Below are 23,177 nucleotides of genomic sequence, written 5' to 3' on the forward strand. Positions count from 1 at the left end.
CTCCCAACCAACACATGGTACCATGGATTTCTGGCTTCTGGGAGCTATTGTGACTGCTCTCCTAAGTGATACTGCATTGGCATCTGTTGCACAGTGTAGAGGATGCCTGAAGTCTTCTGGAACAATGGCGGTTGGGGCACTGTCAGTACACAATGTAGGAGTATATCACACTCAGAATGTTATTACACATTTTTTTGCATGCAGTCTTCCCCTAATTTTGTCTTTCTCTTTGGTGGTCATTGAATTTTCCTTAGATAATACTGGGGGCAAATAGAAACAATACGATACCTCAACATACCTGTTGCTATTACACTTAGTGTAAACCATGCAGGAGACTTTTTTGAGAAGTAGTACAGAAATGTAGCAAACAAACACAGGACAAGTAGTGCCTGTGACAAAATGTTGCATTGTAGAGTGCTGCTATTCATGGTCCAAGCCAGCCAACTATGCTCCTTTTCAGGATACTCAGGATACTCCAGGCTTCCTCAAACTTGGCCCTCCAGATGTTTTTGGCCTACAACACCCATGATCCCTAGCTAGCAGGACCAGTGGTCAGGGATGATGGGACCTGTAGTCTCAAAACATCTGGAGGGCCGAGTTTGAGGAAGCCTGGGATATTCCATTCCATTTCTCTCCCCTACAGTTTTAAGGGGTGGTTTCTTGACAGATGTTCAGCATTCCTTGGTCATTGAATATGCTCAGACCTTGGTGTGTTCTTTGCAGGGTGGGCTCAGATGTTTCCCCTTAATACTGTTGGTACTTTTACAAACCTTGGGTTGCCTCTGGTAGTTTGCTCAGCAGGCCTGATTTGGCTGTCGGAAAACTTTTGAGTTTACTATTATAGTGCTAGATTTGTTTATTTGCTGTTTCCGTGATTTCAAACTATACAAAGCAAAGGAGAAGTGGTCAATAAAAAGCAACATGGATAGCTCATCACCACTCTCCTTCCCACATACTTCTCATCCATTTCCAAAGCCAAGCATACTGAAGGCAGCACGTATGCTGCTAGAGCCAATATGGTGTTATGCAAAGTACTGTGCCTATTACAGAATGTCTTTTTGGTGGGAGGGAGCCCTTTAGTTGTCATAACTCTATTCAATAGAAGTCATAACTCTATTCAAGAGATGCAGGAGAATGCTAACACACCTTGAAATTGCTATATTTTAACTTTTTTGATTATAAATCATATTAACACTTGCAGTGCACTTCACACACACACACAAACACGCACACACCATTTTAATCATGGATGGCACTTCTGTACAATTGTAGTAAAATGGCCACATCCATAGTCGTAGAATCATAGAATTGTAGAGTTGGAAAAGACCAGAAGGGTCAGCTAGCCCAACCCTCTGCAATGCAGGAATCTTTTGCACAATGTGGGGCTCAAACCCACAACCCTCAGATTAAGAGTTGTGAGCTATCCCAACTGAGCTATTCTAACAGTGAAGGAAGATTAACAGAAAAAAATTGATGATGATGATGGAAATGATGCAAGTCAACTGATTTGGTATGAAACCACACATTGAGAATATGCATACATACATAAACACTATAAGTATAGATAAAAATGGTACAATTTAGCAGCCACTAGTGTGTAATCCTTACAGGGCATGAATAGCTAGCTGCTAAAGTAACTGCTGCTCCAAGCTAGCATTACAGTGTATAAAGGATTAATCTTACTGCAATGCTGGTACAATATTCTTGAAGCCAGTGGGCAGACAGCAGTTCTTTTGATGGCAGCCTCCGTTGCTTTGAGGCAGGGCTGACGCTTATCTAGTCAGCTGTGCTGCCAGGTAAGTGTTCCAGCATCAATTAGAAATCCATTTTCAAGCATCTGATTTCCTCCAGCCAATCCCAAGGCAGGTGGCAAGCCGCCAGCTCCAAATGCTAAGCTTCTTCCATTCCCAGAATGCCAGTCTCGATCCAGTGCCTTATTGGCTAATCTTAACATATGTTTTCTCATGATGCTTACGTTTTTCTCATGAAGTATCATTTTCAGTGTAAAGAGTCTAATGTCATATAATACAGAGCTGGTGTGCTTCCGAGTAGATGTGGGAATTTCAGCAGTTGCAGCTTTGTATGGAAAGTTGTCCTGACCAAAATCCCCTCCTGTGTATAATTATTACTGGTACAGCAATTCAGCAGAACATGTCGTACCTTCAAGCTCATCCTCATGTATGGAATACTGTTTCCAAATGGAGAAATTAAAGACCTTGCAGCAGTCCCATGAAGTGCACCAAAAAGCGTTTATACATGTGGTGGCACTGTATAAGGAGGTGCAGAAGTTCAAACGTCTTACTAAGCACATTGCCTTAATGCAGCAAGAATTCTCAATCCATAATGCAGCAATAATGCTCAGTCCATACATGCCTACCAGTAATTCATCCTAGCACAAAGCCACCGTGTGTGATTGACTTTATGCATCTATCGTAAGGGGCAGAAGTGCTTTTTGGCACCTTTCACAAAGTTTAAATATCTTTTATGTTAGCAATTGGAAGAACTGTTGTCAATGTAAGATACATTGTGATGGTACTTTGCTAAGAACTGTGTATTTGTCTGTGGTTGAGTAAGTAGAAGAGAAATAAGGATATATGCATGCCTATACGATTATTAGTATTAGTATTATTATTAGTAGTAGTAGTATTATTATTAAATACCACACTTCAAAGATCACAGGGCAGTTCACAACATACAAATTCAAAATGAGAACACAAAATACATAGTAAAAAAACAAAACAAACAAAAATCGCCCCTCCCACAAACACATTTAAAAGGCCATTTATTGTTTATCAGCCAAAGACCTGGTTATAGAACATTTTTGGCTAAAGAGATGTAACAAAGGTGCCAGGTGAGCTGACCAGGGAGAACATTCCCCAAGCAGGAAGCCACTGCAGAAAAAGCCCATTCTCATATTGCCATCATCCAGACCTCTCATAGAGGAGGCACATGAAAAAGGGCTTCAGATTATGATCACAGGGTTGATTCATACGGGGAGAGGTAATCCTTGAGCCCTGGGCTGTTTAAAGCTCTACAGGTCAAAAACAGAACTTTGAATTGGGCCTGGAAACTAATCAGCAACCAGTGCAGTTGGGCCAGGATTGGCATGATATTCTCAAACCACCCTACCCCAGTGATCAACCTGGCCGCAGAATTCTTCACCAGCTGTAGTTTCCAAATCATCTTCAGAGGCAGCTGCATGTTTAACGTGTTGCAGTAATTTAACCTAGAGGTTACCAGAGCATAGACAACAGAGCAGAGCCTCCCCCCACCTCATAAAAGGGTGGGGAGGTAATTTTCACAAGTTCTCCCTCCCTATCTATAGCTGTGCAGAATGATCCATTTTTAAATTATTGAAAATAGTTCTAATGCATGATTTGAGAACATATTGTTAAATACATTATTAAAATGGACTGATTATTTTCTTAGCCACCAGCTATAATTTTCAAATGGTAGATCAAGGCAACTTTTGCCACAAATTGGTACTATATTAGCAATTTAAGGTTGGATCTAGAGTTCCTGTGAGCAGAACTTTGGATGGTACTTTAGGATGCTTCAGTGCAAAATGATAGCTCCTGCTAGAGGAATGAAGGAAGGTGAGGGTTTTTCCCCCAATTCCTGCTTCATTTCCTGCCAAAGCACTCTGTATCTCCCAAAAAACATGCTTCTGATAGTTGGCAAACCCTCTGGAACAGAATGGGAGATGCCCGATAGGGATACAGAGGGAGGAAGAACTGGTGAAAATTACCTTCCCACCCTTTTATAAAGGCAATCCCCTCTGTCAATGGTAGGAGCCTTCCAATTCAGAGAAGGGCAAGCCTAGATCTTACCTGCTTCACAGGAGGGACTCTGTTGCTGCTCATGGTTGCTATCACCAAGAGAGTATTGTCTGGAAGCCCAAGGGAGGGGGAATTTATTGTAGCAGGGTAACAGATCACTGTAATTGTGCAAACCTAAATTTCAGGTATTTGCTTGAATCTTTCCCCCATAATACTAACAGTCTTGAGGTGACCTAAGTTCAAAGTGACTGTAGGGACCGTGACTTATGTTTCTCTCAAGTTGTAGTCTTGCAGCTTTAAATATTACTTCTTTTACTCAGTGCCAGCCATGGTTTAGTTCACCTTCTCCAGTTTGGTTTTGCAGCACCTATTTAATTACTGCAGATGTAATAAAAAAATTAAGGTCTTATATATATAATAAATGTTCATAAATGTACAAACCAAGCACAAACATAGATATGTGGACCACATGTCTGGAGCAGTAAAGGGAAGACGGTCCTGAAACCATTTTGATTCCCAAACTGACCAAAGGTGCTACTGGAAGGAATTTTTTTGTTTTGACCAAATGTTTTCTCTGCAAGGAGGGAGGGGTTGAGGGAACCTTAACATTGTCTCAGGAATTGGGTAATCACCATCTCAAAGGAATGGGCAGACTACCAGGAAAGGCAATTAGTTAAGGCATTATCAGATAACCTGGCAGACGGGAAAAACAACAACATTCAAATTTCTGTTGTAGACCGCCTTTTCTGTGATGTAGGTATGATGTTTGTGGGGGTGGTCTTGGGTTACACCCTCTTTTGTGATGTATGTATGATATATGGAGGGGTGGTCTTGAGCTCCAGGGTAGGGAATTTAAAATGTCTATATCTTTGTTCTGGGTCCTCCTCCGTCCTCCTGTGTGTGAGGGGAGCACCCTGTTGCAACAGCTTTAATACAGATCAGACTTACTAGCTGCTTTGCTTCTCAATATTCTCTGGTTGGCCTCTGTTATCTTCTCCTACCGATAGAGAACCCACTTAAGGACTCTATATGGGCTCTTGGATACCCCATAAGGGAAGAAGGGCAGATTTTGTTTACAACACAGACATTCTGCTACAACACATACCTTTCCTAGAATGTCACTTGGTTTGTTTAAACCCTGCAGCCTCCTTCCTGTAAAGCTGAATTCCTTCAAATTATCTGGGCATGCACTGGATTCCTTTTATCTATGCAGGTCAGCCTGTGATTAAATCAAAGCGCAAATGCTTTTAACGTTGAGATAAGTTGTGTTTTTCACAAGCTGGCTGGTTTGCTGTCTACAAGGCTTGGCTCTAGGAAGCAACCTGCTGCCAGTCTGTTCTTATGTTAAATCAGAGAAAAGGCATTCTAGCAGTTGTGGCATTTGGTGATAAGTAGCTGGGCTAAATAGAAGATATGCTGCACATCCCCTGGCTACAAAGCTGTGATTAGTTTCAGCTGGCTGCAGAAAACACAGTCTTTTTGGAACGGTGATAGTGCTGTGTAACTTAAATCAGAACATGGAGGATTCCTTATCTCCCATCGCACACTCTGGCATTCCAAACACACTGGACACACTTGACTGCCAGCGTTTATTTCTATTCCAATCGAACATTACAATATGTTGGTATTAGGGACTATATCAAACCTTTCTTGTTCTCAAAAATGTACTTGTATGTCCCATTGAAGCAGCCAAAGTGTGGTGTTTCAAAGCAAGGGTTTGTTTGTTTAGGGAGCAGCAGGGTTTAAACAAGGATTTAGAGATGTGTTCATCACCAGCTTTGCACCCTGTTGTATTCCCCCTGTGAACAGAAAATAAAGCAGTGGTATAGCAGGGCAGATAATTCATGCTGTGCATTTGCAAAATACATTGAAAGCAACAGCGGGGGCCCTGTCCCCCACTCAAGACATATAAATCTGTCAATTTTGGTTTCTCTCTGCTTCTCATTTTTTTTTCCAATTTTAGGCTCAGTTTGCTACATATCCACATCAGTTTGCAATCAGTTGGCAAGTCCTTACAAAACACCATCAGAATTTTTGTGGGAATTTCTCCTAATAAACATGTTTTATAAGCAATTTTGCCTATTGTTGTTGTTTATTGCATTGTCATGCAATAAAAACAACTAAAATTGGTTTTAAAACAATACCCTCCCCCCCCAAGTCAGTTTTAAAACCAATAGAAATAAACACCCAAGTCAGAGACCTAAAACATGCCTCCCCCTAATCTAGCTAGAAAAGCTTGTTGTGATTGCCGGGGGGGGGGGGAGGGCACTGTCTCTATTTGAATATTCAAGTGCACGACTGCCCATAGCTCTTACAAAGTTGGTGTAAAGCACCCCTGGCCATCAAGCTCACCACTGCGTCCACACAGTGTGTCTCAGTGCCATCTGATGGTAAATCTCGAAGCTGACCACGCCCTAAGATGGCTAGTTAAGCCATAGTGTCTAATCAAACAGGCTTAATTGACATTTTTTTATTATTTTGAATAAGGGACCATCTCTTATATTCAGAGACGTCGAGTTCCACCCAACATTGGGGGGGGGGTGCCCTCGTCATGTGTGCATGATGTCACACATGCAACACACATATGTGACATCATGTGCATTGGGATAAGGCCTACTGCCACTGCAGGGAGGCCCAGCAAGGCTCACCACTGCTGTGGGGAGGCCCGGCAAGGTCCGACCACTCAAGATTGGGGGCCTCAGCCATGTCCCCATGTACTGGGGGGGGGGGAGGGCTGAAGTGTCCTCGCATAGAGTTGGTGCCTGTGCTTATATTGTATGTTTCTTACATTTAACTGCTGCATATGAAAGACACAACAAATTCAATCCTATTGTTTACTCACTAAATTCCGGAACACCTACAATGAAAATTTTATTTTTTTGTGTTCTGTGGTGCATCTGAATTTGGGGTGCCAATATGTAATTGCTAAGGAATGAAGGTATGATTACAAAAGACGTGCTTGTTTTTGAATAGGGAAGAGAGGTCCTTTGGAGTTTCCGGAGCATATTGACTGGCTGAAATTCTGAGGGAAAGATAAATTGGTAGCCTTGTAGAAACTGGTAAATTCCAACTGCCGTTGGATTCCAGAATATTTGACTGTAAATAACCATTTGGGAGTAGCAGCTGTACCATTCAAGAAAATTTCATTCCAGCTGTCCTAGTCTGCATGTTTGCCTGAACAGTTGCATTGTATTAGCTAGCTAGGATAACACGAATGATTTCCACAATCTCATTAGTTTTAAAATGTGCCTCAAATCTTAGGTTACTTCCATACCAAATATTCATTGCACGGTTATACCATTTTTGCAGTCATGAATAACCATGGGAACTGTAGTTTGCTGAGGATGCATATGTTACAAAGCTTCAGTTCCCAGCACCCCTAGCAAACTACAGTTCCCGGGATTACCCTTTTAAATAAATAAATAAATAAATAAATAAATAAATAAATGGAGGAAGAGTGCATTTAAGGCTTAGTGTAGATGTGATCTGAGAGAAGCTGACTTGGCAAACATGCATTAGTTCCTGCTTAACAAGTTAACAATTGCTGTCACGAACAGTGGTTGCTGTTTTCTGTGAAGGTTTACATGAGTAGTGTCACAGTCTGGTTCATGGGTGATCTAAGTCCCGGCTGGGGATGTTGGGACTGGGGACAAGATGGCGGGGTGGGAGCAGGCACGGGAGGCCAGAAGCCAGGAGTCAGAAAGCCAAGAGTCCGAGGGTCAGAGAGCCGGGAGTCAAGAAGCCAAGGGTCCAAGGGTCAGGAAGCAAGGAGTCACGAAGTCAGGGGTCTGAGGATCAAGAAGCAAGGAGTCAAACACAGCAAGGCAGGGAACGTGTTACTGTGGCAAAGAGTGGAAGGGAAATGCTGAGCTTATATCCCTTCCCAGCTCTTGCCATCAGGTGCTGTGAGTTACCAATCGGCCTCACCTGTGTGGCCGCGCCTTGCCTCTTCAGAACAAACTTAGGACGGCCTCAGTCCTGCAGAGTCCTATTGGTCCCAGGGCCTGGCTCCTGCACACACACCTGACAAGTAGGAAGAAATATGCTCTGAATAATTTCAGAATGTAAAAGGGTTTTTTATTTTTATTTTGGTCTTCCTACAAACCAAAGTAGGGTGACTTCTTTTTTAAAAAACAACGACAACACATATGCAAATGTTTCCTTTTCTACTCTTTGAGCTTAAGTGAGGATAATTACTGTAGAGTGAAAAAATATCTATATATGTTTAATGCTCTATAGTGTTGTATTCTGACCCAATTTACTCTATTCCCTATTATTGAGAATCTTAATAATTAACATACCTGGCTTTGACTGACAGAGTGCTATTTTTATGCTGTTGTGTTCTGTGCCTATTTAAGAGAATACTGCTCCTTTTCTTCTCTCACTAATCTTTTTTAATTTCTGGAATCGAGTGAAAAAAACTGTCTATCCCTAATGTCTCCCCATAATGTCTTTCTTCTGGGCAAAATGTTGCTGTGTTCTAGACCCCTTCCAGTGGTCAAGATCTTCTGCACTATCCAGAACTGCCTGATAATCAGGATCAAGAAAATGCTGGTTGATAAAAAAAGTATCGCACACCATGCCTGTTACAATTCAGTTAACCAGGTTGACATATTTCCTTCAACTCTGTGGATATGAAGCCATTTGAGACAAGATAGATTTAAAAACATGAACCTCCTAGCCTTGCTGTGAAATGTTAAAAGAGCTACTGCAGAATGGAGACTAGATCAAACTATTCCAAATGTCAATATTCTATTACTTTGCCATTTGTCTGTATCAATAGCGCTTTTCAGGTGTTTGGTAGGTATTGAATAGGTGATTAGTCAACTGGGAATGCATGCAGCTAGTCCTGTTCCTCAGAGGGTTGGCCCAGATTGGCCACACCCTTTGGCTGATGAATGATTGGCATCAGTTTGAAGGATGTTTCATTGATACCCTTCCCCAATGGAAACAGAACCTTGGTCAATCAGGGTCAATGTCCCATTGTATGAAACCTTATGGCGGATTAGGGCTTATATCAGTTCTCTTTCAAAGGCCCATAGAGCTGGTTGTTTGACTTTGACCTATCAACTGCATTGGTAGACAGCCACATGCAGAAGGTTCTATTGTACACTTAAAACAGAAGGGCCTATAGACATTCTTGTCTATATCACTTATAGTTTTCTTTTTCTTTTTTTAAAATAATTTTTATTAACTGGCCAATCACATCAAATTAAATCACATCATATAAATTCCGAATTACAAAGCCAAATTTTTAAATTTTGTTGGGGGAACCCATACTTCAAGATCCAAAGGGGAATTCAGATCATCTTCTTATTACTGCGTTAATGTCCAAATCAGTCCCAATCAGTCCAAACAAAGTTCATAATTCTATCCAGTCTTATCTTGGTGTTGCCACATCATATCTTGTTCGTATAATTTCTCTTTTTCCTTTACGATCTCTTCTGTTAGTCTCCTTAAGCCGATAGCAAGTGTAATAATCCTGTGTGGATTTCCCGTTCCTTCACTAAGTCCAGATGGTTTCCATATATCTCCTTCGTAGATAACATCACTTTATCCATCGTAAATTTTGGCATTTGTCGCTCTTAAGTCCCACCGAGGAGTTGATTCACGATATGTAAACAACTCTATTTCTCTCTTTCTCCTCCCAGACCCAAGAGCTCCCACAATGCCTCACAAAATGGCGAACGGCATTTTTTCCTGACTGCGTCACTCCAAAACTCTTAGCTTTCCAGCTTCATCTTGAAACATTGCTTTGGATCGAAAGTTTATCTCCACACAGCCTTAAATCCACAGCTTAAGTCCTTAATTTCTGACACATTAGGGGAGGGGGATTCTTGTTAAATCACATAAAAAGGTAGAGGCAGGTTTTTCCCCCCCTCCCCCCTCAGTCCTTACCGTATCTTGACGTTCTTCTCGTATTTATTGTTGTCTTGTTATCAGAGATCTCTTCTGTCAGCAGTATTTACTCCCCTTTTTCCTTGATGTATGTGCAATTAATCATGTCCAAATTATTTCTTTTAAAGATCATTGCAACCAGCGGCGCGAATCGGGGACGGCGTCGAGGAGTGCCGAAAATCCCACAGGAAGGCTTTGTGCCTAGTGCCCCCACCCCCACAAATTCGGGGGTGGTATAGGGCACAGCAGGCAAGGGCCGTCCCCCCCATAATCCTGGGGGGGTTAAGGAGGCTAATTACCCCCATCATAGCCTCCAAATTACCTCGTGTGGGTCGGAGAGATGTTATTGTCAGCCATCTTCCGATGCGCCACCTAGTGGCCGCCCCCCATATCACTTATAGTTTTCTGTCCCTCTGGTCTATTAGATCAGAGGGAAAATCTCAATGCACAGAGGAACTGCATGAATACTGTAATATGCATTGGTGTACCACTATTTCATACTTCAGGTGTTATTTGCAGTTTGCTTGTTAAAACAGTTTCCATCACAGAACATCTCAGCAATTCTGGACACTCAAGCACCAATGATGGTAACAATATTTTGGGTTTTTTGTTCCATTTCAGGGAAAGGTGAACAGGGAAAGCCTTACCCTCTCACAGAAGAAGACAATGATGATTCTGCATATCGGGAAAATGGTTTCAATATTTTTGTGAGCAACAACATAGCCTTGGAGCGATCCCTGCCAGACATTCGACATCCTAAGTAGGTACACTAAATCTGATTGATTGTTGCAGGGCATGCCCTTCACTTAGTTTACCTTGTTCTGCAGAAGCTCCCTGATTTAACTGAAGATTAGAAAAGGTGTGAAGCTGTTGTGGCTAATTATCCTCTATCACTTCCAGCTGCTTGCAGTGAGGAGCAAAAGAAGATATTGGGCTCCACTGTAGGTGTTTGTAGGGAAATGTGAGCTTTCTGCTGGTAGGTGTTTGTAGCAGGAGGCATGGAAAGAGTTGTAAGCAATATTGCTAAATGCTTCTTTGGGGGTGCCAGATACAAGAAACTACTCTAAAGGAGACAAACAGAAGGCCTGAAATAATCAGGTACATTTTGGGAGTGGTTTTATACCAGTTACAGTTCTATTTCTCTTAATGTAACATAATTTGTAACACTCTTGCATTTTGTAAGAGAGGCTGCATTAATGAGGAAGTTAATGATGCAACACTGTTATTGGCCTAGACTGGAGGCATGTGACATGGGGAGGCTTTTCAGGTTAAAGCGTTGGTCAAGATTGTGAATAGGTTATATCAGACAGGTGTGCACATCTCCAATGGCTTTGGAAGTGTGTATATATCTGTTATTTTGACTGTCCAATTGACTCTGCGGCAGCTCCTATGCTGTGGAACAAACTTCCTACAGGGGTAAGTCTGGCTTCTTCATCATACAGCTTCTGGCAAATGCTGAAGATACACCTCTTTACCCTGGCTTTTGACACTTGAGGTGTATATTTTTAGTACACACTTTATTTCTATGATTGCAAATTATTTTAACCTGCTTTTAATTGTGTGTTTTAATGTTGTAACCTGCCCTGGGACCTTAGGGTGAAGGGTAGGTAATAAAATATAACAACAACAACAACATTAAACCATCACTTAACGTCATGTGCATCAGCCTTCTCTTCCCTTCCCTTATCTTTTACAATATTCAGGACAGGCCCTTCTTAGTCTCATTCTGTGAAAGGAATGCTAGGGCCATTTCATTGATGGCTTTGAAATTTCCCTACAAGGAACCATGTTTTGCCATAAGCCTGTAATAATGTTAGGCACCAAGCGGAGAATGTGCAGAGAGGTTTCTGATTACTTTTCACAAAAGCTGTGTGTTTACAGAATATTGGGGGAGGGTGAGTTTTTCATTTGTTACGGGAGCACCACTGATAAAATAAAATCTTGACTATAATAGTTAGGATCTATCTGGAACAGCTTATTTGGAAAAACAGGTGAAGATGTCAGTGAGTCTAACTCACTTGGCTGTTTTCCTGAAGAAGTCACATTGAAATGAAAGGGAGTTGCACAGGGACAGTGTCATTTTCTTATGGTACTCCGAATCACTTCAGTGGGTCTTGCACAGGAAACATTTCCAGTAGATTATGTCCTCTGTTGATCACTTAATATAGCATATATTTATTTATTTATTTATCTACTATTCATTGCAGGGGACGGGGAGGGTTGACACAAGGCTAATTTCATTTTTAAAACAAACATATTAAAAGTTAATTTGAGAAAGGCTAAACATGCCCTTGGAAATCCCTATATTAATCTCTATAACCAAGGGTTGATTTGCATATGATTAATGCTAAGAACTAACTCGGTTTTATCTAATCGGTTTCAAATATTTTGTCTTTGACTTTTGGCTGGGAAAACCATCCACAGGTCACCTGAAATTATCTTCAGCAATTCCCCCTGGCCAAGTATCTTTCCAGTTAGATGGGATTTTAATACATAATTACAGAGCATTAAGGTTGCATTGTTGGCATGATAAATATGCACCACACAACAGCTTCTGTTCCAAAAGGATCTCCTGATTTCTATTGGTGTTCAAAACAGTTCCACTGGAAACAATGCAGAAAATCATTAGGGACAAAATGAGGCTGAACTGTCACTTTTCCCTGTTGTGTTTGTCAATATATCTGCCACTAATTTGTTTTTCACTCACTGCTAGCCACATGGGCCATGGCATTTCTTAGGGTATCCCCAGAGGCAGGGCATTGTCAACACTGTCTCATTGGGAGTAAACAGCTTTCCTACCATGAACTGCACTGTTCTTTTGTAACTTGCCAAGAGCACTATAATACTCATATAAGTTCTGAATACATTGGGCAACATTTGCATGGAATAAAACCCACAATTCATGGTTAAAGATTTCCAAGCATTCCAGGCCTATTTATACAACCAGTCAGGGTATGCCAAATGTATGTGTGGCACAGCCCTGATAGCCATGCTTTATTTGACTCTTTGGTACAGAATCATTGTACGCGGGGTGTTGGCCTGATCAGGAATCCAGCTTTTTTGCGGGGTTGTAGATTGCATGGACAGAACCTCTGCAATTCACACATACAATTTGCACATGTATTGGCTCTGGGCAGAAGAGCCAATTAAATGCCCGGAGTTTTGCTCCCTACCTTCACACATTCAGCTTATTGGTAAAACCTATTTGGAGTTTCGCAACTTTCTGACTAGTTGCAGGACCTTAGCCAGACCTAACAGAGTACACGCAGAATCCACGGAAGCAATTGGCAACTGGGCTGCTGGTTGAAGCTGATGATAGTCTGACAATTTCAGGAGGGAGGGGCACAGAATCCTGATCCCTGGTGTAGATCACTAACCAATGATCCACTAACCAATTCACTTCAGTTCTGCGTATGCCTAAGGTAAAGGGACCCCTGACCATTAGGTCCAGTTGTGACGGAACTCTGGGGTTGCGGTGCTCATCTCGCTTTATTGGCCGAGGGAGCCGGCGTACAGCTTCCGGGTCATGTGGCCAGCATGACTAAGCCGCTTCTGGCAAACCAGAGCAGTGCACGGAAACGCTGTTTACCTTCCCGCTGGAAGTTATCTACTTGCACTTTGATGTGCTTTCGAACTGCTTTTTTTTACTTGCACTTTGACGTGCTTTCGAACTGCTAGGTTGGCAGGAGCAGGGACCAAGCAACGGGAGCTCACCCCATTGCGGGGATTCGAACCGCCAACCTTCTGATCAGCAAGTCCTAGGCTCTGTGGTTTAACCCACAGCGCCACCCATGTCCCTTCTGTGTATGCCTACTTGGAAGTAAACTGCACTGAGATCAATGAAATTTATTCCCAGGTAAGTGTATATAGGATTGCAGCCTAAGTTGTAGCATTTGAAACTGATCGAAGAACCAGTTCAGTCCAGTTTCTCTGGCACAACCAGTGACTTTTAGGCTTTATATTCACATTTCAACTTCCTGCCTGATTCAGATGTATTCAGTAATGTTTATCCCTGCTGAAAGCTCTGAAGTTTTGAGCCACCATCGTCACTGGAAATTATTTTCCTTTCCCTCCTCTCCCCACCTCCAAGCTAATTTTACAGACCTGTCAAACGGTTGTGGAAATTACTGGTTATCACTGCTTTATCAAGTTCAGCTGACAAGTCTAGATTGGAATAGGAATGCAGTATGACTGAAGCTAGCCGCTGTAAATTGAATACTTTGACACACTGAGACAATTACTATGTAAATCTTTGCTTGAAAACGTTTTAGGCTGGTGTTTTTCGGTTGCATGCTTGTCACTAGTTTGATGTCAGGTAGGTATTGTAGTCCCCTTGATAAAGAGAGAGAAAAGGTCAGTTATTTTTTTCTTTTCTTCTTTTTTAATTCTCCGCTAAGAATGGAAAACTCAGTGGAAAACTGAAACTTGCACTTTTCCCTTTTGTTCTGATTTTGTGTGGCATGCTCTTTTGTAAGATTTTTTTTAAGTGAGGAAGGGGGGGTGCTTTTATCATCTTTGAGCTCCTGCATAGTCTTCTCTCTCTCTTTTTCTTGCTTCTGCAGACAACCTGCACTGCATTTCACTTCTTCTGTAACATCCATCAGGAACAGCAGTTTACAAGCCTGTTGATATGTCTAGAAGGCATAAAATCTGGTGGCTGGCCAAGGTTCTGCCACTGGACTCCTGTAATGTGCATAAAATATTATTGCTATAACCATGGGGTCAAACAAATTGCAGCTTTTATGAATTGGCTTTTTCTATAAACTGACTGAAATGGTGCCAACATTCCCCTCCTTTCTCATAATTTAAAAAGCTCAGGCTGTTTCAAAATGTTCTCCTGCAGACTTTTCTACAAAGGGCTGCTAAAGGTTGTCATTTTGAAACTGCACATCAGAAAGGGGCATTGTTTACACTGAAGTTACAGTGGTAAAGATTAAATTTCTATTTAGGTTGATATTTTGAACACAAACCATTTTCTCTTTTAATAGTAATACACTTTAGGGACATGTAAAGGTGCAGAAAACACATTTTACATCCTAAAGCGCAGTTGCTCCATGGAAGCTATTTTAACTGGCTTTTGCATCCTGAACTATATAAATGGTTGCTGCATAACTCGTTAAGTGCTACCTGTTCAGAATGCAACCCAAAGATATCTTGGAATGGGGGCCACTCTAGGGTCAGAGCACCAACTTGGCTTTGCACTGCGATTGTGAGGAATAACTCAAGAAATCATTGTTGCCATAATGTATGTTCTTTATGTATTAATTACCCTGCTCATTATGCAGCAAGCCTCCCAGAGTGACTTACGGGCAGTCGATAAGAACAATGACACATCATTAAAAGTGTGCACATGGTCGGGTAGCAAAGTGCATAACTTTTTGAAAGATGTGATGATATAGAATCATAGAATCATAGAGTTGGAAGAGACCACAAGGGCCATCGAGTCCAACCCCCTGCCAAGCAGGAAACACCATCAGAGCACTCCTGACATATGGTTGTCAAGCCTCTGCTTAAAGACCTCCAGAGAAGGAGACTCCACCACACTCCTTGGCAGCAAATTCCACTGTCGAACAGCTCTTACTGTCAGGAAGTTTTTCCTAATGTTTAGGTGGAATCTTCTTTCTTGTAGTTTGGATCCATTGCTCCGTGTCCGCTTCTCTGGAGCAGCAGAAAACAACCTTTCTCCCTCCTCTATGTGACATCCTTTTATATATTTGAACATGGCTATCATATCACCCCTTAACCTCCTCTTCTCCAGGCTAAACACGCCCAGCTCCCTTAGCCGTTCCTCATAAGGCATCGTTTCCAGGCCTTTGATCATTTTGGTTGCCCTCCTCTGGACAGGTTCCAGTTTGTCAGTGTCCTTCTTGAACTGTGGTGCCCAGAACTGGACACAGTACTCCAGGTGAGGTCTGACCAGAGCAGAATACAGTGGCACTATTACTTCCCTTGATCTAGATGCTATACTCCTATTGATGCAGCCCAGAATTGCATTGGCTTTTTTAGCTGCCGTGTCACACTGTTGGCTCATGTCAAGTTTGTGGTCAACCAAGACTCCTAGATCCTTTTCACATGTACTGCTCTCAAGCCAGGTGTCACCCATCTTGTATTTGTGCCTTTCATTTTTTTTGCCCAAGTGCAATACTTTACATTTCTCCCTGTTAAAATTCATCTTGTTTGTTTTGGCCCAGTTCTCTAATCTGTCAAGGTCGTTTTGAAGTGTGATCCTGTCCTCTGGGGTGTTAGCCACCCCTCCCAGTTTGGTGTCATCTGCAAATTTGATCAGGATGTCCTTTAGTCCATCATCCAAGTCGTTGATAAAGATATTGAACAAGACCGGGCCCAAGACAGAACCCTGTGGCACCCCACTAGTCACTCTTCTCCAGGATGAAGAGGGACCATTGATGAGCACCCTTTGGGTTCGGTCAGTCAGCCAGTTACAAATCCACTGAGTGGTAGCATAGTCTCCCTTAATTTTGACCCAAATGCTCTCACTTTGGCTTTGAGGTTCTAAATCTTGGATCTCTTCATAGGTATACACATCCCTGACATATAACACCACTCCTCCTCCTCCTTTCTTGTCTGGTCTGTTTCTCTAAGATAGATTGTATCCCTCCATTATTACATTCCAGTCGTGGGACTTATCCCACCAGGTTTCAGTGATGCCTATTATGTCATATGTAGTTTGCTGTACCAAGAGCTCAAGCTCATCTTGTTTATTTCCCATGCTTTGCGCATTAGTGTACAGACACTGAAGTCCATTAATCATTCCCCTGTGTCTCTTATTTAAGGATTTTTTCCTCCCACCACTAGGTCTGTGTGCTGTTTGCTCCATTTGGTCTATGACATTTGGATGATCATCTTCATCAATTGATAGACTCCTACCTTCAGGAGCACTGTCTCCCTCCCCCACATTAGTCAGTTTAAAGCCCTCCTGATGAGGTTTCTGAGATTTTTGGCAAAAACATTCCTCCCAACCGTTGTGAGGTGCAGCCCATCGCTTGCCATTAGTCCATCTTCAAGAAACTGCAGTCCGTGATCTAAGAATCCAAACCGTTCCTGTTTACACCATTTGCGAAGCCAGCTGTTCACTTCCACTATTTTCCCCTCTCTCCCTGGGCCACGTCGTTCAACTGGGAGGACAGATGAGATGACAATTTGTGCATTTAATTGCTTCAATTTCCTGCCCAGAGCCTCGTAGTCTCTTTTGATCTTCTGGAGGCTATTGCTTGCAGTGTCATTGGTTCCCACATGAACCAAGAGGAAGGGGTATTTGTCAGTGGGCTTTATGATTCCTTGCAGTCATTCAGTTACATCTTGGATCTTAGCCCCGGGGAGACAGCACACTTCCCGAGACATCTTGTCAGGCCCACAGATCACTGCTTCTGTTCCCCTCAGTAGGGAATCCCCTATCACCACTACACGCCTCCTCTTAGGTCTGGTCGGGGTTCTTCCGTGAGCTGTCCGTTCCAAGGTCACCTGCACATTCCCTGAGGACTGACTTTGCTGCTCGTCTTCATATACCTGATCGACTGTAATGAGGGAGAGATCCTCAAATGGAGTCTGCTCTTCGTCTTCCATGCTAGGGGAGAGGACCTCAAAGCGATTGTGTATTTCTAAACAATCAGAGTGAACCCTGGGCCTCCTACTTCTTTGAGTCACGTTTCTCCATATATCTGGCTCCTGTGTTGGTGAACTAGCCTCCTTCTCCTTCCACTTGCTGCCTGCCACTACTTCTCCTCCTAGCGCCCCCACCCCCAGATTCCAGATTGTGGAGGATGTGTGGAACAGGGGTTTTATTGCCACAGCCCTTGCCGAGTCAATGTGCACAGTAACAACCACATGTATCTATAGGAAGCCTGGCTCTTAGGCCACTTCTGGCATTGTTATTTTTTTAATGAACAGGAAAACCTGCAGTAAAGATTTCAAAGTCCTACCTGAGAGCCACATATATGCCACCTTGGATTCCATGATGGAAAAAAGGCAGGAGGTTGTTAACGGGAACAGATATTGCAAAACCCACTTTTCATCTCTTAAGGGGTTTATGTTTTTGAAAACTAAAGAATGCTTCATAGTATAGGAATAGTTTAGATCTGATTGTATTTATTTATTTATTTATTTATTTATTTATTTATAGAATAGCGGGGAAGTGAAACACATTCAGCAACATGTAATGTCTGGATATGCGGTGATAAAGAGATAGAAATGAAGCTGGTACAATTCAGGGCACATGTACTCACCATAACATTTTTAAAAAGCATCTCCAGAACCACTTTTATAAAAAAGGGGGGGGGGACCAATGGAAGGGACAGTGATATAGGAAGGGGCATTATGAGCAGAGAAATGGATTGATGCTTCATCGTCTCTCTGCCAGTTATCCCCTTCCATACTTCCCCCAACTTTCAGGTTTGTAGACATTTGCAAGGATAAAGATATCTGAAGACCCAGGAGGAAGAGCATCTGATGTGATTTGGAACACACAAAAAAGGCTGGTGGGGTTTTGTTTGAATTGCCATTGGGCTTCAGTGCACTCAGAATTTGCTTTAGAAGAAGACCAGCTAGTTGATACCTACTACTTAATGAGGACACTAGGGCAAAGCGCTCACAAAACATGTAATTGTGCATTTGTCCCCAAAGAAGGATGTATCACATAGCCTACTAAATCCTGGTGCTACTCTGCACCGACAGATGTAGTGCTTTCTAATGTTCACCTTCAGCTCATTTAGTGGATATACAACTGTCTAATGATTGTATAGTTAAGAATTCCAACTCATGTGGCTTGTTTTCTCAAGAGTTGTGTCAGAAAGCATTTAATTGTGTTGTTGAGCAAAGTTTAGTTAATTCAAGCCTGGCTGTTCCTTGGCTAAATCATATTATGGCCCCAAATGGACAGGATGCTATTTTGCTGCCCAATGAAGTATAGAACGTAGGCACAGAATCCTTTAGCTGCTTGACCAGGCATTATTTTTACATCTTATATTAAATAGCAGCCTACTTATCTATTGAGCGTAAGTGGGGAATTTAAAGGTCCAGTGGAAACTCTGAATATTTTCAGATGTATAACAGTTGGCGATGCCCATACTAAATGACCTTCTTCATTCACTGTGGAAACTTGCAGCGCTCAATAGCCCTAAAAATTTCTCATTTCTTGCTTGAGGTAGAATGATCTCCCACATGGAAAAAAAAATATTAATCACATGTTTATCGTACTAGAAGCAATAACAACCACTGCAGCAAAGGAAAAGTTATGAATTTAATACTAACTCTTTCTATTGAAATCACTAAGAGTAACTTTCTCAAAGTTTTACCTGGAAAGTTGAAATACATTAAAGTTGGTCTGTGCCTGAAGCTTAATATGGTGTTTTTGATAAAGCTGTGGTGGGGGGGGGGGGGACAATCCTAGGCTTACTAGGACTGGGCAATATATCAATATATCGCCCAGGACCCAGTATGAGGAGCAGACTGCAATGTTGGCTTCACTTAGCAGTGCATCACTGGTGAATCCGCCACAACTCCTGAGTCCCTCTGCAAGCGACTTCCTCCAGTGAGCGTTGCTAGCAGAGGGACTCAGGAGCAGTGGCAGTTTCACCAGCGATATATCACTGAGTGAAACCACCATCCCACTCTGCCTTCATACTGCACAGAGGTACAATAAAGCTGCATCAACAAGGCGCCGATACAGCTTGTTCCTCTGCATCTCCTGGTATGTCCCACAGAGGAACTTACGGTCTGCAAATAAAAACATCTTGAAGATCCCAGGCCACAGAGAGGTTAGGCTGGCCTCAACTAGAGCCAGGGCCTTTTCGGCCGCGGCTCCAATCTGGTGGAACGCTCTGTCACAAGAGACCAGGGCCCTGCGGGACTTGACATCTTTCCGCAGGGCCTGCAAAACAGAGCTGTTCCACCAGGCCTTTGGTCAGGGCGCAGCCTGAACCCCCCCCCCCCCCGGCAATCTGCACAGAATTTTGCTTATTGGTTGCCATAAATTTGATTTTAATTAATTTTTATAATGAAATGTTTTTAGAATCGTTGGATTATTTTGATTGTTGTTAGCCGCCCTGAGCCCAGCTTCGGCTGGGGAGGGCAGGATATAAATAAAATTTATTATTATTATTATTATTATTATTATTATTATTATCTTTAAACTGCTCAGCTGAGGAGTGTGCGGTTGCTGAGCACTTAAATGATCCCCCAGCCCGGTGCTGGCTCCTTCACAAGCAGGGCAAGCACCGTGGATGGCTCTGCTGGGGGTGGGGAGGGCTCCTGATCCCCAGCAAAGCACAGCAAAGGAGCCCCGATGCTCATGCCCCATTCCGCTCAACCACAAGGAGGGGAGCACCAGGGTTGGTTCTGCTGGCGATCAGAAGCCCTCCTGATCCCCAGGACAGCCACACAAAGAAGCCCCTATACTCTCCCCAATTGTCCACGAGCAGGGGGAGCACCATGGATGGCTCAGCTGGGCATTGGGAGCCCTCCTACGCCCCAGCTGAGCCATACAAACAAGCTGTGGCAATTTCACCCAGTGCCTCGCAGGCTGAGGCTAATGCAGCTTGTTTTTTCAACATCGTGGTACATTGCCAGACCACGATGTTTGGCTGGTGATATACCACAATGCTGAAAAGCTGATATCGCCCAGCCCTAAGGCTTACTAGCTAACATGATTTGGTCTACAAAATTTTGATCTCGCTAAGCAATCCCTGTGTTTGTTCAGGTAGCATTGTTCATAATATTACTGACTCCTGATGTTAGCCACACCTTCTGCAATGTCTGCATGGTTTTCTCCCATTATCTGAAGAAGGAAAAATAGTAGCAAGTGAAATGATTTTGGTTTGCAAGGACTCCGGTGCATGTGCTGGCACACAGAAATCAGGGTGAGGGCAGATGATAGGGGCACAGAATAATGTCCATTGTTTTAGTTGAGGTGGAAAAAAGACAGTAGGGAAAGGGGGTGTGAATAAGAGGTTTATAAAGTTATGCACAGCATGGAGAACGGGGATAGAGTCCCCCCCCCCTAAAAAAATACTATAACTTGGGATAATCTAATGATACCGTTTTATCAAGAGATTCGGAACAAACTATGCACTGTGTGATAAACTTAGCCTTGAATTGGCGACAAGAATTGGTGATGGTCACTAGTTTAAATGGCTTTATCAGGGGATTAGATGAATTCATTGAGAATCTATGTATCCATGACTGCTAGTCATTGTGGCTCTATGCAACACATCGAAGTTCAGAAGGAACAGTATGACCATGAGTGCCAACTGCTTGGGGAACAACAAAGAGCTATTGCTGTAGTGCCTTGCTTGCGGTCTTCCTGGCGGGATCTTTTTTGGCCACTGCGAGAAGCAACACGTAGACTAGGTGGTCTTTTGGAGTACTGTATTTTTGTGCTTTTGTTACATTTGGACCTCATTGCAAACCTTTCCACACTGAGTTGCTAGATCTGTTCTGGTTAAATATTGTGAACCTAGTGAGACAGGTAAGAGCAATGTGGACTAAACCAGAGCAGTATAGTGGTTAATGTGTTAGACTACGATTGGGATATACATGGATTCACATGCCTACTCGACCATGAAGCTCATGTGGTAGACCTTGGGTCCGTCACTGTCTCTTAGCCTGATCTTCACAAGATCGTTGTGAGGGTAAAGTAGGAGAACCATGTACCCTGTCCAGAGCTCCTTGCAGGAAAGGCAGGATAAAAATATAATAACACAAACCAGCTTTCCAACCCAAACAGTAGTTGGTGCTGTTTAACATATCAAACACACCCCATGTCATTAGATGATGGATTCCACGTACAATTCCTCATCCAGCTAGACATTGACATTATTTGTCTCTTAATTGAAGAATGTTGCATTTGGTTGATAAATATTAAAAGTGATCATCAGAATAAAAATCCTATCTATTTTTATCTCCTTAATTAGTGTGGGCTTTACCATAATTACTGTGGTGGTTTTAAAAAAGAAAAAAGAAATATATATTTGGATTTGTATAATGTTTCTCTTTATTCACAGAGAATAAATATAACACCTTTTCTATAGAGAGAAGTCAGCTTAAATTCATAAAATGTATGAGCTGCCAGTTATCTGACACCTTTTGACTGATGTGCCATGCTCCATGGAATGAAAGATCAAAACTGACAATTTTTCACAAGCTTCTTTGCTAATAATATTTGGTTTGCTCATCCCTAATAAATGCTCTTTATTATTTTTATATTATTTAATTCTTAATTAGATAGACCTGTATGTCATGAGATATTTTTAATACCAATTATGGTCTAGCTTTCTAGTGATAATCAGCTTTAGTACCATTTTGCAGACAGTTAAAAGAAAAACCTTCCTGTTCTTCTACTTTCTCATATTAGCAAGCTGTTGCAATGAGAGGGTAAACCAGTTGTTTTCCTATACAGCCGGGACTGGAAGCAAGCACTGAGGGAAGCTCAAGGTTAGCAGCCTAACCCTAACCTTTGTGCTTGCGGATTCTAAGCCATCTAACAACAGATGCTTTGATAAAGTTGATTACACAGGAAAGTGTGCAGTCACCCATGCTGTGGCTCATAAAAACCGGATTCAAAATGTATTGTCAACTATTTAATAATCTTTCTGTGGTTGTCAGTTCAACCATGAGCCTCCCTAGGCTCAAACCCATCTTTTTTCAAGGTATTTCAAACACAGTCAGTTTATGTAGCAATAGTTTCAGGGTTATGACTACCTTTGTTTTTGACTGACTAGTAAGTATCTACCCAGTTTTTCTGCTTTCCATTCCTTTAACTTTTTTCTTTATCCAAGTCAGAATCAGTTCACAGAAGAGGTTGCTGGGAAATGTAGTCCCTAGATTTAGTCTTTGAATACACTACAGTGGTACCTCGGGTTACAGACGCTTCAGGTTATGCAATTTTGGGTTGCGCACCACACCGAACCCGGAAGTACCGGAATGGGTTATGTCCAGGTTTCGGTGCTCGCGCATGTGCAGAAATGCTAAATCGCGCTTTGTGCATGCACAGAAGTGCCGAATCATGACCCACACATGCACAGACATGGTGCTGTGGGTTGCGGACAGTCCGGGTTGCAAACATGCCTCCCACATGGAACACTTCACAACCCAAGCTTCCACTGTATTTAATTCTGCCCATTGTATTAACTGTTGTGCAGTTGGGTGTATCAGAATTTAATGTTTGCTTAAGAAGTTTGCTTGTGTGGCATGGGATTTGTCAAATCAGGCCATGGATTCCCACAGAAATTGGAAGAATTTCTTCAAAGCTCAAATGGAAGGCACAATTTCACCACACTACCAGTTGCCTTGAAATTCTTACTAGGCCTCCAAAATCTCAAAGAATTTATATTCTGGTTTCATTGGCTTGGAGAGTAGTATTGAAAACAGGCCTGGACAGTAGTATTGGGACCAAGTAATGGTGGGAGTCTACTGGACCCAGGTCTAATTTGTTCCATAGATACTTCCATGGTGCCTGATCATTTTGGAACACGATATGCTGAGGCAGCT

General features: G+C 42.4%; 1 protein-coding gene across 4 annotated transcripts in view; it reads left to right on the top strand.

Annotated features, from left to right (window-relative positions):
- Positions 1 to 23,177, top strand: part of GALNTL6 (polypeptide N-acetylgalactosaminyltransferase like 6) — a 459,868-nt gene that overhangs the window by 180,041 nt on the left and 256,650 nt on the right. For all 4 annotated transcript variants that reach the window (XM_079991400.1, XM_079991402.1, XM_079991403.1 and 1 more), the window contains exon 4: positions 10,299 to 10,437. In XM_079991400.1, coding sequence (XP_079847526.1) covers positions 10,299 to 10,437 — 139 coding nt within the window. The remainder of the gene's footprint in view (positions 1 to 10,298; positions 10,438 to 23,177) is intronic.

This window comes from Podarcis cretensis (genome assembly GCF_951804945.1).
Source record: "Podarcis cretensis genome assembly, chromosome: 9".
Classification (NCBI taxonomy): domain Eukaryota; kingdom Metazoa; phylum Chordata; class Lepidosauria; order Squamata; family Lacertidae; genus Podarcis; species Podarcis cretensis.